The sequence below is a fragment of the Cucurbita pepo genome, chromosome 9, assembly GCF_057944985.1.
Source record: "Cucurbita pepo subsp. pepo isolate OVF chromosome 9, ASM5794498v1, whole genome shotgun sequence".
Taxonomy (NCBI): Eukaryota; Viridiplantae; Streptophyta; class Magnoliopsida; order Cucurbitales; family Cucurbitaceae; genus Cucurbita; species Cucurbita pepo.
Genome location: NC_141806.1, coordinates 11,874,411 through 11,891,731, shown reverse-complemented (window position 1 = coordinate 11,891,731; position 17,321 = coordinate 11,874,411). Strand labels below are relative to the sequence as shown.

The following is a 17,321-nucleotide window of genomic DNA, read 5'->3' as shown; positions in this document are numbered from 1 at the left end:
AGCAAGTGACTATAATCGCACACAATTGAACATGCACGCATGGGTGACATGTGTAGCAGAACAAGCTTAGATCCTGTACGAGTTATGTTCGGTTGGCAAAGGGGAACCTCGCCTAAGATCTGACGAAGCCACAGGGGAATTGGGTTCTTTTTAAGGCTTATCATGAGAGTGTCAAAATCATGACGTCGTACATTGACACCGAGCTCGCATGCTGACGACTCTAGGGTTTTCTTAAATTCAAGTTGTTACACATAAGCCTCGAGGTGAAAAGTTAGACCCTCATGGCACGCCAGCCTCGAGGTGTAATCGTGATAGTTCTATAGCCGTGCATAATCGAGATTGTCCCTCTAAGTCCTATTGCCTTTGCCATTGTCACAAAAGAAAAAGAAGGGGCATGCAGGGTGACTCTGTTGGTACTTACCATGGCTGTAAAGCTAAAAAAAGGAACGTACAACTCTGTTCCATTGTTCAGTTTACTCTTGCTACTTGCTTCATATTTGGGAGCACCATTGAAATGCTTTGGGAAAAAGCAAAAAAGCACTTGAAGTATAGAACTAATCTTTTAGTCGTGAAGGGGCCTAGAAGTGTTTACTACACTCGGCTCTATACATTTACTAACTAGCCTCCGTCTTGTCTCTGGCAAAGCTACCAATTTGTACACAAACCCTAGCTTTATTGTGAGAAGGTGGTGTAGGAACAAGTCAGAAAGATTGAGACATATAGAATAGAACTGCGTGCGTCAGACCCTTTATGGGTCATATTTTGACAGAGTTTAACTCTACCAACCCAAGTCCACTGCTACTAGATATTGTTTTGTTTGAGCTTTTCTTTTTGGGCTTCGGTTTTTAAAATACTTCTACTAGGGAGAAGTTTCGACACTCTTGTGAAGAATGTTTCGTTCCCCTCTCCAACCGACATGGGATCTCACAATCCACCCCCTTCGAGTCCCAATGTCCTCGCTAGCACTCGTTCCTCTCTCTAATCGATGTGAGATCTCACAATTCACCCCCTTTAGGGCCCAACGTCTTCGCTGACATTCATTCCCCTCTCCAATCGATGTGAGATCTCCCAATCCACTCCCCTTCGGGTCCCAACGTCCTCGCTGGCACTCGTTCCCCTCTCCGATCAGTGTGAGATCTCACAATCCAGCCCCTCCCCCTTCAGGGTCTAACGTCTTCGCTGACACTCGTTTCCCTCTCCAATCGATGTGAGATCTCACGATCCACCACTTTCAGGGGCTCATTCGTTGGCACACCACTCGGTGTCCAACCCCTTCTGGTTCAGCATCCTTGCTGACACACTGCCCAGTGTCTCGCTCTGATACCATTTGTAACAGCCCAAGCTCACCACTAGCAAATATTTTCCTGGCTTTCCTTTTTATAACACGTCGGTTAGGTAGAGGTTTCCACATCCTTATAAAGAATACTTAGTACCCCTCTCCGACATACGATCTTCACGTTAGATTTGTTATTAGATGCTTAAGAACTTTTATTATACGTGTTTAGCGTGTTTAGCGACATAAAAGAGACAATTAAATTACAACGATGAGCAAACATGAGAAGATGAGATCAATTTTTTTTCACTTTAAAAGATGCTTCATTATTACATCCATAATAGCCTTTGATTTTCTTCATTTTGTTAAAAGAAACATGAAACACAACAACCCTTTCCTCTTTAACCTTTGCCTTCTATTTGAACCATGGAATTTTATACGTCCATGTGAATGAAATGAGAATAATTAAATACTTCCCCTCCAAGAATGCTTTTTAATTTTTGTATACTCACTTTTACACATTAATATATAGTTTCGAAATCTCTATACTCTTGCCACCGCCAAGAACATCCTTCGTTCAACACGAAGCTCGTATCGATATCGCCTAAACCGTCATACCCATGGAATCCTTTGCTTTGCTTCGTGGTGGCTTACCATCTAAACTTCCCTTGTTTGAACCTTCCCCTACCATCCCGATGTCAATGATGCCTTCATGGCTCCGTTTCAACGTTAGGAAGTCATTCATTCCTCGATTATCGAATGGTTCAGTATCGACCCGTGTCTCTATTGGGTCGACTCGGAATCCCAATATACGTGACAAGTTATTAGCTCGTTGTGGGGATGGGGAGACGTACTCAAATGCCGAAGGAGACTCATTGAAGTCATTGCTAAGCTTAGTACAACTAAAAGAAAGTAATTCACCAACATTAGTGATTGCTTCCACTAAGGTTCGTTTGTTTTTTAACCTCAAAGTTACAAGAACACATTTGAAAAGTCCTTTCAATGAACTAAAAGGATTTTTTTTTTTTTTTTTTTTAAATTTTTAAATTTTTTTATTTTGTAGAACGAGGCATTGAAGTTGGTCGTGGAAGAGAAGTACGGTGAAGCATTGTGTCATACGAAAAACTTATGCTCTTCCGCTATGGCCGAAGTTGTCTACGAGGCTCGGCTAACACATCTCCAAATTCTCATACATTTGGTATGCTTTTTTCACTACCACGAAATCGAGATGAGGAAGACTTCTCTTATTTGATCAGATTTGATAAAAATTCAAAAAATTAAATTTATTGAAGGTTGAAAAACTAAATTTAAATATAAAGTATATAAATTAAAATAGATTAAGATCTAAATGTGAGATCCCACTTCGATTGAGGAGGAGAACGAAATACTTTTTATAAGAGTGTGGAAATCTCTCCCGGGTGGATTGGGGGTCCCACATCGATTAGAGAAGGAAACCTCTCTCGGGTGGATTGGGGGATCCTACATCAATTGGAGAAGGGAACGAGTGTCAGCGAGAATGCTGAACCTCGAAGGGGGTGGATTGTGAGATCTCACGTCGGTTGGAGAGGAGAACGAAACATTCTTGATGTGAAAACCTCTATCGGGTGGATTGGGGGGGTCCCACATCGATTGGAGAAGGGAATGAGTGTCAACGAGAACACTGTACTCCGAAGGAGGGTGGATTATGAGAACCCACATCAGTTAGGGAGGAGAACGAAACACTCTTTACAAGGGTGTGAAAACCTCTTTCTAGCATACGCGTTGGAAAGCTAAAAAATGACAATATCTACTAGCAGTGGACTAGGATCATTACACTAAAATACAGACATGAAAATGACCGTTACAACACAACAATTTATTTATTATTATTGTATACTTAATTTCTTTCAATGTCTATAAATTCACATGTAATTTCTAGGATGAATACGACAAGGCTCTAGAATTTCTAGAGGAGAAGGACAACTTTCCTCAATCATTTGAAGCAAGACTTTCCCTTTATAAGGTACATTCTCATTATTGTCATACCTAAGTATGTGAATTTTCAATACTTAATCGTATTCAAAAAATTCGATGACCCAAATAACCCGATCAACCCAATCCACCCAGACAGTTTTGACCGAGTTATGAACTTATTTGGATTAGACTGAGTTCAAATAAATGAAAATTTTATGCACTGAATCCTACTCTAAAACTAGATTATGTTCCCGATCGAGTTGCAAATCTTAACTAAATGTTTTATTAAAAATAAAAATTTGAATAAATAATCTGAACACAGTACAAAATATTTATGGTTGGACAGGTTAAGTTTACTATGTAGTAAAGGTTGTTTGAGTTGAAAATTTTATTGAACAATTGAGTTTGGTCTGAAAAAAATGTCTCAACCCGACCCAACCAGATCGGGTTGGGTTTATTGTTTAGTAAATGTTGTTTGTGTTGAAAATTTTACAACCTGATCAACAATTGAGCCCGGTCTAAAAAAAAATAATTCAACCAGACCTGACCCGACCCAACTCAACCCACAAACACTCCTACAATTTGACACGTTTAGAGATCAATATAAACCGATCTAAAAAAATACTTCAACCAGACCTGACCGGACCCAACTCAACCTACAAACACTCCTACAATTTGACACGTTTAAAGATGAAAGAACAATAAATATTGACCTAAATTTAGTTAGTGGGTTTCATGTAATGTTGATTGAAAAGGATGCAATTTTATGTAGGCTGTGGTTCACACCATGTTGGGCAACGGTGATAAAGCTGAAGAAGGGTGGAATACGTACCTTGAAACGCTTGGCAATGGCAATGTAAATGAGGAGCTCAAAGCTCATTGTAGAAATACAAATTCAGATGGGTTCTTGATGAATGCTAAGAGCCTATTGAAGCCATTGTTGAGCTTAAAATCACTCAATGTGGAACATGACTCATTGTTATTCAACATTATTACCACTAAGGTTATTCTCTTCTAGTCTTATATTTTCTCTCATGTTTCGATTTATTTTTCAATTATTGTGAGATCCCACGTCAGTTAGGAAGGAGAACGAAACGTTCTTTATAAAAGCGTAAAAATCTTTCCTAGCAGACACGTTTTAAAATTTTTGAAGGAAAACTCGAAAGGGAAAGTCTAAAGAGGAGAATATCTGCTAGCGGTGGCTTGACCGTTACAAATGGTATCAGGGTCAGACAGTGAGTAGACTGAGTTTTCAAGAGAAGTGGACACAATGTGGTGTGCCAGCAAAAATGCTGGTCCCATATCGATTGGAAAAGGAACTAGTGCCATCGAGAACACTGGGCGATGTGCCAGTGAGGAGGCTGAGACCCCAAGAGAGGTGTCCCGCATCGATTGGAAAAGGGAACTAGTGTCAACGAGGACACTGGGCTCCAAAGGGGGTGAAGTGTGAGATCCCACCTCGGTGGGGGAGGAGAACGAATGATGTTGGTTCTCGAAGGAGGTAGATTGGGGGTATTCTTTATTAGGGTTTGGAAACTTCTCCTCAGTAGACACGTTTTAAAAGCTTGAAAGAGAAAGTCTAAAGATGACAATATCTGCTAACAATGAATTTGAGTCGTTACAACTCGTGAATGTTAAAATTAGCTGATGATAAATTTATATGACTTAATATTTATACTTATTTCTCTTTCGTATAATTTTCAGTTTTCAAATTAAATTTCTCATGGTAAATTAAATTGTTATAAATTTTAAACTATAGAGACAAAATTGTTAAACTATAGAGACGAAGTGAGAGACAACCGAGAGGAGGCATTAGAGGCGCAAGTCGCATATACCCAGATTCTTATATATCTAAAATATATATATATATATATATATATTTTTTTTTAAATAAGAAAGTTTTTTTTTTTTTTTTAATTGCATTAAGTGATTATATTAATTATAAATATACTTTTTTCTTACCACATAATTAAAAGATTTTTAGCTGCTCACTTAATAAATTTTGTAATTTTATGAAAAAAAGAAAAAATAAAATAAGAACAAATGGTTAAAAAAATTAGGTTAACTTAAAATATATTTTTGTGTTTAATTTATTTTTAAAAATATAATTGTGAAATAAATTCACGAGTACTTCTTAATTAGGGAAAATATGAAGAAGCTTTAAAGCGTCTCGTTGCGATCGAGGAGGATTTTCCCGATTCCAATTTAGCAAAATCTTGCCTTTACAAGGTACTTACCCTTAACTCGATTTAGAAATTGTGTCAGGTTGAATTTTTGGAAAACTGAAAAATTCGAGCGGATTCTCGAGTTGACATTTTTTCATTGAGTCAACCCAACCAACCTGAAAATAGAGTTACAACCCATGTTATGAAGATCGAAAATATTTGTTATTTGTAACCGATGTTATATTTTATGACCTGTAAATGTTTGATATTTGAATTTTATGAAATTTTAGTTATTAATGTAATATGTATTATAAATAAATAAGATTTTCTTAAATAATTAAAAAAAAATAGTCCGAGAACCTAACCCAACTCAACCTGTATTTCGATTGTTCGGGTCACTAATTCAATCAACATGCGCACGTTTCAAATTTTGTAATTTTTTTTTTTTCACTAAAAATATGAAATTTCATGAAGGCTATTGGGCTGACAGCATTGGGGAACCATAAAGATGCCAAAATTTGCTGGAAATGTTTCATGAAAACCATTGGCCTCTTCAACCCCTTTGAACATCAAAGCCAATGAGGTAAATCCACAACTTTTTTATTTATATTTACTTGCTTTTTTCCACGTGTAATGCCTCTATTTTTCAATAAATTTTTTTTTTTACTTGTGTCAATTTACCATTTTACCCTTAACGTACCACAAATTTCATTAATTTGCGTTTAATTAATGGTTGTTAATTAGTCTGTTAATACATATATAACGAAGTGATCGTAAGTTATGACAGATAAAAATATTTAAAATATATTTCGTATAGTTTATTAAGTGATTTTGGAAGATGAGTAATGTTCGATAAATATTATATATATATATATATATATATATATAATTTATTTTAATTTCATGCAATAAATAATAAATATTAATTTGAAGATTACAAATTTTCTTTCGGGTCTAATGACATAAAATTAATTAGCTAGACTCGTTAATCAGTCATTTCCATTAATTAATTCTAAGTCAATCCACTATTATGCACCTCAGTAAATGAAATGTACATGAATGAATCGAAATCACATTCAAATGAGAGCAATTCCGAGAATAGGGTGATTAAGAAAGAATTAAAAGAATTGAAAGTTAGTACTTATATCAACAAAGTACACATTTTTCACGATCATAAGAACTTCATAGTTAAGTGAGCTTTGCTTTGAACAATTCATGTGGTTAGTGAAGTCAAACCATGCTGGAAGGAGTCGTATTGGTCTGTGGGGATAGTCTTTACTCTTGGAAGCAAAGGTTTTTTTTGTAATTTCTAATTAACTACACGTAAATATATTCAAGTCCAAAATTGGCTAAAAGTTGATCACTTACGGTTCTTGATGAACGCCTGAACTTCTACCTCCAAATCGACTTGACTCTGACTTCCTTCATGAAAAATGTGTGAAAACCTTACAAGATCTGTTGAACACAACTCTTTGAGAGAAATACTCAGTATTCAGCTCTTTTGTAGACAAGTCTGCCACGTGGTCATCCGTATTCTTCCTTCAAGACTTTGTCTCTAATAAAATGGCAATGCACCTCCACATGCTTTGTTCTGGCATAAAATATCGAATTTTCTACTAGACGAATCACAGATTAGTTGTCGCATTGAAGTGGTATCGAATAGTCAACTTTCTAGTGCTAATCTTTCATCAGAAGTTTCAGCCATGTACATTCCTAAGCTGCTCCCGCCGCTGCTCTGTACTCTGTTCTCTAATTGACAATGATACAATTGATTGTCTTTTGTTACACCAAGAAATTGTTCTCGAACTGTGCTTGAACACATACCTAGTTATTGATCTTCGAGTATCGTAGTCTCCTGCATAGTCGACATCACTATATCCAACTAGCTTCCAGTCTTCGCTTCTTTTGTAACAAACGATCATAATTGATTGTACCTTTGACATATCTCAAGGTCCGTCGAGTCGCATCCAAATGAGGCTTCTTCAGACTTTGCATATATTGACTAATGACTCCAACTTCATTTTCAAATTTCTTCGGTTGGTCCATGTAGAATTCTATGTTTAACTCATCGTTTAGTTTCTTCATATCCATCTGCCATAATTTTCAATATTTATTTACCACAAGTACTGGAGGAACTTGTATGATAGTTATCTTCGCCACTGGACTAAACGTTTCATCATAGTCTAGTCCATATTCTTGAGAGAACCCTCGAGCTACATATTGAGTCTTGTATCTTTCGATTGATCCATCCGAGAGACACATTATTTCGTAAGCCCACTTGCAAGAGATGAATTTGACATCTGATCTTGGTACTAGTTCCCAAGTTTGATTTTGCTCCAGGGCTATAATTTCTTCCTCCATCGCTTTTTGCCAAGCCGTATTTTGTGATGCTTCTACATACGTCTCTGGCTCTTTAATTTCGTCATCTATAATAGTTATATCGACATACTTTGGATTTGGCTTCTGGATTCTTTCAGATCGTTTAAGTCGTTGATGTGCCATTTTATTTTCACCAGGTTTGTGCGGTTGAGTCACTTCTTGCCTACCAAGATTAGTGTCGCTTGGATTTTTAGGCACATCAGCACTTAAGCAAATGTGTACTGTTTGCTCCCCGTTTTCTATTGTAGAATTTCTTCAATTTTCTCCCCCATCTTCTGTGGGAGAATTTCTTCAGTTTGCTCTCCCGTCAAAAGAATTTTTTCAATTTGCTCAAGGCCTGGTAATGCTTCCTTCTCTAAGAGCCACCCCGCTTCCATTGCACCACTCTAATTGTCAATCATGTGGTTTGAGCATCCTGGATCAATGATCCAATCATTCTCATAATCGATATGGTCTCCCATCATCGTCATGAGTGCTATCTTACCTTCTTCTGTGGCATACAGTACCTCTGTATCCCATTCCTCCTCCATCTCCATGTTCGAGGATGCCACATTGCTTTCGACAGATTTTTTTTTCTTGGACCAACAATCTCTGGACATGTGGCTCTTCTTCCCGCAATTGTAGCAAATTCCTACCAATCCCTTCCCTTGAGAGTTATTGTTATCGTTCTTCCAAGCTCTCCCTGGTTGTGCAGTTCCTTGGTGACTTCTTCTTTTGTCACCATTGTATCCACGTTTGGTAGACGGCCTATTATTGCTCCGACTTTTATTTGTGTAGAGTGCTTCTTCTTCACCCTTCAAGATGCCTCCCATTTGTTTAGCCATGGCTTCTTGGCTGGCTAACAAGTTTTCGAACTCCACAAGTGATGGTTGAGTGGGTCATCCTTGTACAACAATAATGAAGCTTCGATATTCTGGCCGCAATCCGTGGATTATGATCCTCTTCATTCGATCTTCTTCAATTGTGGATTTTGTGTCTAGTTCAGTAATCTCCCGACAGATCGACTTGACCTTGTGGAAGTACTGAGCAATCGTTATGTCACGTTGTGAAATTGACAACAACTCGTTCTCCAGAAGTTGTAGTCTCGCATTGTTCTTCTTTGAGAACAACATCATGAACGTGTCCCATGCTTCTTTCGGTGTCTTGTCATCCCAATATGCTCTAACATCTCTTCTCCGATTGTGGTCTTCAAGACAAACATTGCTTTTCCTGCTTTGATTCTCCATTTGCGCAAGGCGCCGTTAGAATCCTCTTCTAGCGGCGTGGTTTTGCACCCGCCAACGATCTCCCAAAGATCATGTCCTTGTAAATAGGACATCATGCATAATGCCCACGTGTTGTAGTTGTTGTTGTTGAGTTTCTTGATTCTTCCAACGATTTGGAAATCACTCATTGTGTTGGCTATACCTCAGTAATACCAAACAAACTCTTTCAACACAAAACTTGCAGAGTCACAGACTACTCACAACACAAAAGAAACTCACTCACTACTAATATCAAGAAATCGTTTCTGATATGGAAGATCAGACAGAGTTGCAGTCACAAAGCATACTAAGAATTCCAAGAGATCAGATAACCTACACTAACCTCGCTCTGATACCAAATTGCAGAATACCAAATTGTTGAACAAAACACTCAACGTTTTTTCTAAAATCCCTAAATCATTTTCCTAAATTTATTCTAAAATCCTAAATCATTTTCTTAACATAAATATAGTCACTCATACGATTGTTATGCTTAACCCTATTGGATTAGTGATGATATTTCAACAAGATCATCATACAGAAATCTCATAACCTAATTCCCCACAAATGTCACAAATTTAGAGAAATACCGAAACCTAAATCTTGAAAACATATAGTCTAAATTACTTCTCATAGGGCTTCTAAGCAAATTCTATGAATGACCTTAGTCGGAATCGGACTCCTCGTGGTTGAAATTAGAGTTGGAACGGGGATATATTCCTTTTCTCTCTCTAGGGTTTTTTTTTTTTTTTTTTTAACCAAAATACCTATGGGTTGACTTTAACCATTTTTTTTAATTGTTTGCTATTTTCATTTATATTTTTGAAAATTTGGAAGTTTGAACTTTAAAAGAAAAGTCGAGTGTTTAATCTCTTGTCGAGGCTCGGGTATTATAAATGCATATATAGCTACATTGATTAAGACGTAAATTTTTAATTAAAAAGTCAAAGGTTTGAATCTTCCCTACAGTGAACTCAAAAAGTTAAATTTTCACGTGAGACTTTCATTGATTTCAGTGATAAACATCTGATAAAGTGTACTACAGTATCGACCTTGATAATTTTAAAAAATAAAACTGTTACTACATGCATGTCAAGGCTACTACTAAATTATTCTAATAATGAGACTATAATACAAATACCGTATCTAACTATCAATGACTCCATTACATGACCTATCCGTCTAAGGTCATTATCTATACATCGAGACATTTGCTTTTACGTAAACAAATGTTAAACAGGATGAGTATTTAAAAATATTCTGTAACTGATCCCACTATTAGGGTCGAGGAATATAACCACATACAACACGTATCGTAACTGATATGACCTAACTCTCATGATTGTTCCTTGGACTTTACTTTTCTGGGTTGGATTAGATGCATAGCACATATCTACCAATGGTTCACAGAGATGCGCATGAACCCACTAGACGGGCTCATTAACATACCCCCTAGACCTAACTATGGGCTACCGGAAGCTTGTTGTACCAAAAATCAACAAAGAAGAAAAAACAACGTAAATAGTACGTTTGTACCCGATATATTGGAGATTTATATGTTAAAAAATTAAGTTTAAATGACAAAATATGAAAATAGAATAAAGTTGAAAGTATATAAACAGTTAATGTCACGAGGCATATTTGTTTTTGTTGTTTAAAGTATTATCATGACTTTACGTTTCTAAGACATGGACCAATTGACAAAGATCTCTCATGCCATGCAAAACGAAAAGCACAAAACTTATACCCTTCCATTTTTACGTAACATTGCCAATTATATTGAATTTCTTTATTAAAAAAATACACGGTAAATTCGAGTATAAAAGACGTTGATTTTTTTTTTTTTTGAAAAAAATTAGGAGTGTTCATATAATTCGAGAACTCGACCCATCCAACAACTCAGCCAAAACTATAAAGATTGAGTTGAGTTAGATTTTTCTCGATGGGATTGTGTTGAACTCAACCTAACCCGATCCAACAACTCAACCAAAACTATAAAAATTGAGTTGGGTTAGATTTTTTTCGATGGGATTGTGTTGAATTTTTGGAAAATCGAAGAGGGTTGGGTCCTGAAAATAGGGTATTACAACACAACTCAACCGAACCCGAGGGTTGAATCCAACCTAACCCGAGGGTTGGGTCCTGAAAATATGGTATTTTACAACTCAATCCAACCCTATACCCTATTTTACTTTTAAATTATTATGAAGATTAAGAATATTTGACGTAGCTCAACAACCCAACTCAACCTAACACAAGCGGGTCGGGATGGTTACTCAACCTAACCCGAGAGTTGGGTTGGATTGTAAACTTCATTCAGGTTGTTGATTGGATCATCAACTCAACCAACTCGAGATTTCAGGTTGATTCAAAAGATTTTTCCAACCCAACCCAACCCGTGTACACCTGTTCGGGAAAATATTTGAATACGGTTGTGCTGATCTAAACCCGAGAAATTCAAAATAAAAATAGAAAAGAAAAGTATTCACTTTTTTCATGTGCTTCATACAATATAGGAAATGAAAAACGAATCGTGATGCCTTGCAAATCATAGCACAGCAACCTTTACTCATGTTTAAAGTAAAATACTCTCTTACTTTCTTTTATAATAATACACAAATATTCTCTTCCTTTTCCCTCTATTTAAATTAAAGCCTCTTCCCTTTTCCTCATGCCTTCAAATTTCAATCCAACCAACCACCACCACCCACCGTCATGAACTCCACCGCCCTCCTCCACCGTGGAATCGCCCCAACACCGCCACTCCCGTTGTCGTTCCGACGCAACGTGTCTTCTTCCGTTCACCTCGTCCCTAACGAGACCGTTAACAAGCACGACGCTCGGAGGTGTACTAATAATGGCATCAAAATAGTGTGTCACGTATTTAACCCAAAGGAGCCGTCCAGTTCTCATAACGATGGCTTTCCTTTGTTAAACACCAAAGTGGCTATGCAGTCGCTGCTGTGCCTCCCTTTGGATGCGGCGGCGGAGGGTGAAACCAAAGACATAAGTGCAAACAAGGTGAGTTTTAGTTTATACTTTCTGTTGGATGATGAAAGTCCCCACATCGGCTAATTTACCGAATGATCAAGGATTTATAAACAAAGAATACCCTCTTTATTGGTATAAGGCCTTTTGGGGAAGTCCAAAGCAAAGCGATGAAAGCTTATGCTCAAAGTGGACAATATCATACCAGTATAGAGAGTCGTGTTCGTCTAACATGGTATCAGAGCCATGACTCCAAAGGAGTCGAGCCTCGATTAAGGGGAGGCGTGCTTTGTTCGATGGGAGGTGTTGGATGATGAAAGTCCCACATCAGCTAATTGCTTTGTTCGAGGGGAGGTGTTGGATGATGAAAGTCCCATATCAGCTAATTTAGGGAATGACCATGGGTTTATAAACAAAGAATACACTTTTCATTGGTACGAGGCCTTTTAGAGAAGTTCAAAGCAAACCCATGAGAGCTTATGCTTAAAGTGGGGAAGTCCAAAGCAAACCCATGAGAGCTTATGCTTAAAGTGGACAATATCATACCATTATAGAGAGTCGTGTTTGTCTAACATGGTATCAGAGTCATGCCTTAAATTTAGTCATGCATATTGGTAAATCTTCGAATGTCGAACAAAGGACTCCAAAATAAAAAGGAGTCAAGCCTCCTCGAAGGCAGTAAAAAATGATTAAGACTCCAAAGGAGTCGAGCCTCGGTTAAGGGGAGGCGTGCTTTGTTCGAGGGGAGGTGTTGGATGATGAAAGTCCCACATCAGCTAATTTAGGGAAATGATCATGGGTTTATAAACAAAGAAGACACTCTTCATTGGTACGAGACCTTTTAGAGAAGTCCAAAGCAAAGCCATGAGAGCTTATGCTTAAAGTGGACAATATCATACCATTGTGGAGAGTCAGGTTCGTCTAACACTTTCAACTATGTTTAGGTTTGATTATAAGTCTGAGGGTTTATTGTTTGTGGCAGAGAAAAGCTTTACAGGAATTGTTGGCTAATAATCCTTCAGGGGCTGAGAAGATAATGAAGAAGGTGCTTCAAAGATACGAAAATGACAATATGCAGACTAAATATGAAGCTACCTTGGCAATGGTCGCAATTCTCATCCACACGGTATTTTCTCTGGGGTATACACGAGTTGGATTGAGTTGGGTCGGGTTGAAATTATTTTAAAATTTAACTTATCGATACATATTAGATTGATAATTAGTTCAATTATTGAGCGTTTATCAATTATTTAAAGTAAGTCAGAATTGGGTTCGGTTGAGTTTTGTTGATATTCTGTTTTTGGGTTGGCAGAAGATTTGAATTTTTGGTTTTTCAAAATTTTAATTGTGAGAGCGGAGTTAGATTGGAGAGGAGAATAAATGCATTCTTTGTAAGGGTGTGGAAACTTGTATCTAGGAGACGGTTTTAAAAAACTTGAGGGGAAACTCAAAAGGAAAAGTCTAAAGAGGACAAATATTTGTTGGCGGGAGGCTTGGACTGTTACAAATGGTATGAGAGCTAGACATTTAGCGGTGTGCCAGTGAGGATGTTGAGCCCTAGGAGGGTGGACATTGGGTAGTGTGTCAGCGAGAACGCTAGGCACCTTAGGAAGGTGGACACTGGGCAGTGTGCCAGCAAGGATGCTGAGCTTTATTGGGGGTGGACACTAGGCGGTATGCCAGCAATATTGAGCCTCGAAGGGGGTTGAACACCAAGCGGTGTGCCATCGAGGATGCTAAGGCTCGTAGGGGGGTGGACATCAGGCGGTGTGTCAGCTAGGATTCTAAGGCTCGTAGGGGGTAGACAACGGGTGGTATACCAGCGATGACGTTGAGCCTTGAAAGGGGTGGACACCGTCGCTGAGCCCCAAAAGGAGTGGACACCGAGCAGTGTACTAGCGAGGACGCTGAGCTCCGTAGGGGGGTGAACACGAGGTAGTACGCCAACATGGATGTTGAACCACGTAAGAGGTGGACACCAGGCGGTGTGCCAGCAAGGATTCTAAGGCTCGTAGGGGGTGGACAACGGGCAGTATACCAGCAATGACGTTGAGCCTCGGAAGGGGTGGACACCGCCGCTGAGCCCCAAAGGGAGTAGACACCGAGCGGTGTACCAGCGAAGACGCTGAGCTCCGTAGGGGGGTGAACACCGGGTAGTGTGCCAGCGTGGATGTTGAGCCACGTAAAGGGTGAACATCAGGCGGTGTGCCAACGAGGACGTTGAGCCACGTAAGTGATGGACACTAAACAGTGTGCCAGCAAAGGTGTTGAGCCACAGAGGAGAGTGGACACCGAATGATGTACTAGTGAGGATGTTGAGGCTCGAAATCGGAGCACATTGTGAAATCTCACAGGCCCCAACTTAACCCGAACATTATTTCACTAAGGATTAATATATAATTTATTCCATAATGTGTTTGTTATATAATTGGGAAAGAAATGCTTTATTTTTCAAAATTGATTTTGTATAAACACCTTTTGAAAAAAAAAAAAATCAATAATTTAATGTTAGTTTATAATAGTTTAACTTATTTATTTGTTAATTTAGATCATAAAAGTGGGTTTTTGAGAAAATATTCATAAAAAGTAAAAAATAATAAATAATAAATTTATCATTAATATAACAATAAAAAATATTTTAAATACTTTTTAAAAAAATGTAAATTATAATAATATTTTTATTGAAAATATATTTTTTCCAAAAAAAAAAAATATATATATATATAATTTAAATATGTGTTGGAGGCCACTTATTTTAAATTTTAAAATATTATTATTTTAATATAGGGAGGAATAGAAAGCTTGAGGAATGCTATTCGGTATCTGAACGAGCTAGAAGCATGGAACAATAAGCCAAGTGATGCAAAGCGTATCCTTTATCGGGTAAGCGCTATTTGATCTTAATACTTTTTATAAAACTTTAATTATTTATTTAATTATTTTGATCTTAATATATTTTTTATTTTCAATCCACATTTAATCTTTATTTATAAAACTTTAATCATAATAAAAATGGGTTAAAATAAACTTTTGCCAAGAAATTTATTTAATCTCATGTTTTTAAATTCAAATTAAAAAAAAAATATAAAGAGGCCAAAATAAACATTTAAAAAAAAAGCATCAACTAATATTGATATATATATAAATCATTTCAACTAATGTTGTTTTTTTTTTTCAATAAATTAAATTACAAGTTTAACCTTTAGATTTAACCACTTTTAAATTTGTTATATTTTAATAAATATATAATAATTTTTATTAAGAATAAAATTGAAAATTTAAAAAAGACTTTCAAAATGACATAATAAATTTATAAAAAACTTTAAATTATAAGTTCAAACCTTTTTAAAATTATACATTCAAATGAGTTTGAAATTTTTTAATAAATGTGTAATAGATTCTAGTATAATACCGAGAATATAAAAAGTATATTTCATAAGTAAAATGACAATTTAATTTTTTTTTTATTATTATAGCAACTAATTAAAATATAGTAAATTACAAGTTTAACCTTTTGAATTTTTTTAATAAATATTTAATATTTTCTATTAAGAATAAAATTTAAAATTTAAAAAGTAGATTTCATAAGTGAAATGACAATTATAGCCTTCTCATTTTCTTCTTTCTATAATAAATTTATAAACCTTAAATTTTTTAAGCTTATTTGAAATTTTTTAATAAATGTCTAATAGAATCTAGAACAAATAATACGAAGGGTTTAAAAGGTATAATTCATCGGTAAAATGACAATTTTAACCTTTTGATTTTCAGTTATTATAACAATTATACCAGTTTAACCTTTAAATTTTTTAATAAATGTCTAGTAAATTTAAAAAGTATATTTCATAAGTAAATTATTTTAGCCTTATATTTTTATTGTTATTATAACAACTAATTAAAATATAGTAAATTACAAATTATTAAAAAATTTAAAAAGTATATTTCATAAGTAAAATTACAATTTTAACCTTTTATTTTTTTTCGTTATTATAACAACTAATTAAAATATTAAATTTTTTAATAAATGTCTAATAAATTTATAAAAAAAATATATTTCATAAGTAAAATGAGAATTTTAGCTTTATATTTTTCGTTATTATAACAACTAACTAAAATATAGTAAATTACAAGTTTAACCTTTAATTTTTTTAATAAATGTCTAATAAATATAAAAAGAAGTAAAATGTCAATTTTAACCTTTTATTTTTCGTTATTATAACAACTAATTAAAACATTAAAAATTTTAATAAATGTCTAATAAATTAAAATATATATATATTTTTCTTCTAAAATGACAATTTTAGCCTTGTATTTTTCTTCTTAAATTTAAAAAGTATATTTTAGAAGTAAAATGACAATTTTAACCTTTTATTTTTCGTTATTATAACAACTAATTAAAACATTAAAATTTTTAATAAATGTCTAATAAATTAAAATATATATATATATATCTGATGAGTGAAATGACAATTTTAGCCTTATATTTTTCTTCTTAAATTTAAAAAGTATATTTTAGAAGTAAAATGACAATTTTAACCTTTTATTTTTCATTATTATAACAACTAATTAAAACATTATTAATTTTAATAAATGTCTAATAAATTAAAAATATATATATCTGATGAGTGAAATGACAATTTTAGCGTTATATTTTTCTTCTGAAATGACAATTTTAGCCTTGTATTTTTCTTCTTAAATTTAAAAAGTATATTTTAGAAGTAAAATGACAATTTTAACCTTTTATTTTTCGTTATTATAACAACTAATTAAAACATTAATTTTTTTAATAAATGTCTAATAATTTTTTAAAAAAAAAGTATATTTGATAAGTGAAATGACAATTTTAGCCTCATATTTTTCATTACTTCTATAATAATTTTATAATTAAGTAATAATTTGATGCAGGCTGTTATATATACCTTATTGGAGAGCCAAATTGATGCTAAAACTAATTGGAAAACTTTCTCAGACCAAATAGGCAAGGGCCCAAAACAGAGTTTATAACATTATATCCGGGCAATATACATATATATATATATATATGTATATATATATATATATATATATATATATTATTTATTGTATTCCTTTATGTACTCCAAGTATTTGTGTAACAAACCTTAATAAAATGTTTATTTTCTCTAAAATCCCGGTTAGATGAACAGGACTCTTCACAATGATATGATATTGTCTACTTTGAGTATAAGTTCTCGTGGCTTTGCTTTAGGCTTCTCCAAAACGCCTCACACATGATCATTCCCTAAATTAGCCGACGTGGAACTTTCATCCAACCAACCCAAATTCAATAATTATAAAGGG

The 17,321-nt window shown here is 35.0% G+C and overlaps 2 protein-coding genes across 2 annotated transcripts; both read left to right on the top strand.

Moving 5' to 3' along the window:
* Positions 1–1,835: 1,835 nt before the first annotated feature.
* LOC111802127 (uncharacterized) lies at positions 1,836–4,244 on the top strand. The gene is made up of 4 exons (XM_087126621.1): positions 1,836–2,220; positions 2,337–2,471; positions 3,192–3,275; positions 3,999–4,244. Exons 1-4 carry the CDS (start codon positions 1,894–1,896, stop codon positions 4,242–4,244), a joined length of 792 nt encoding a protein of 263 aa, XP_086982747.1. The 5' UTR covers positions 1,836–1,893.
* A 7,434-nt stretch (positions 4,245–11,678) lies between these two features.
* On the top strand, positions 11,679–17,039 carry LOC111802357 (uncharacterized). Its single transcript, XM_023686687.2, has 4 exons — positions 11,679–12,035; positions 12,985–13,128; positions 14,790–14,885; positions 16,908–17,039. Exons 1-4 carry the CDS (start codon positions 11,730–11,732, stop codon positions 17,004–17,006), a joined length of 645 nt encoding a protein of 214 aa, XP_023542455.2. The 5' UTR covers positions 11,679–11,729; the 3' UTR covers positions 17,007–17,039.
* Positions 17,040–17,321: the final 282 nt, after the last annotated feature.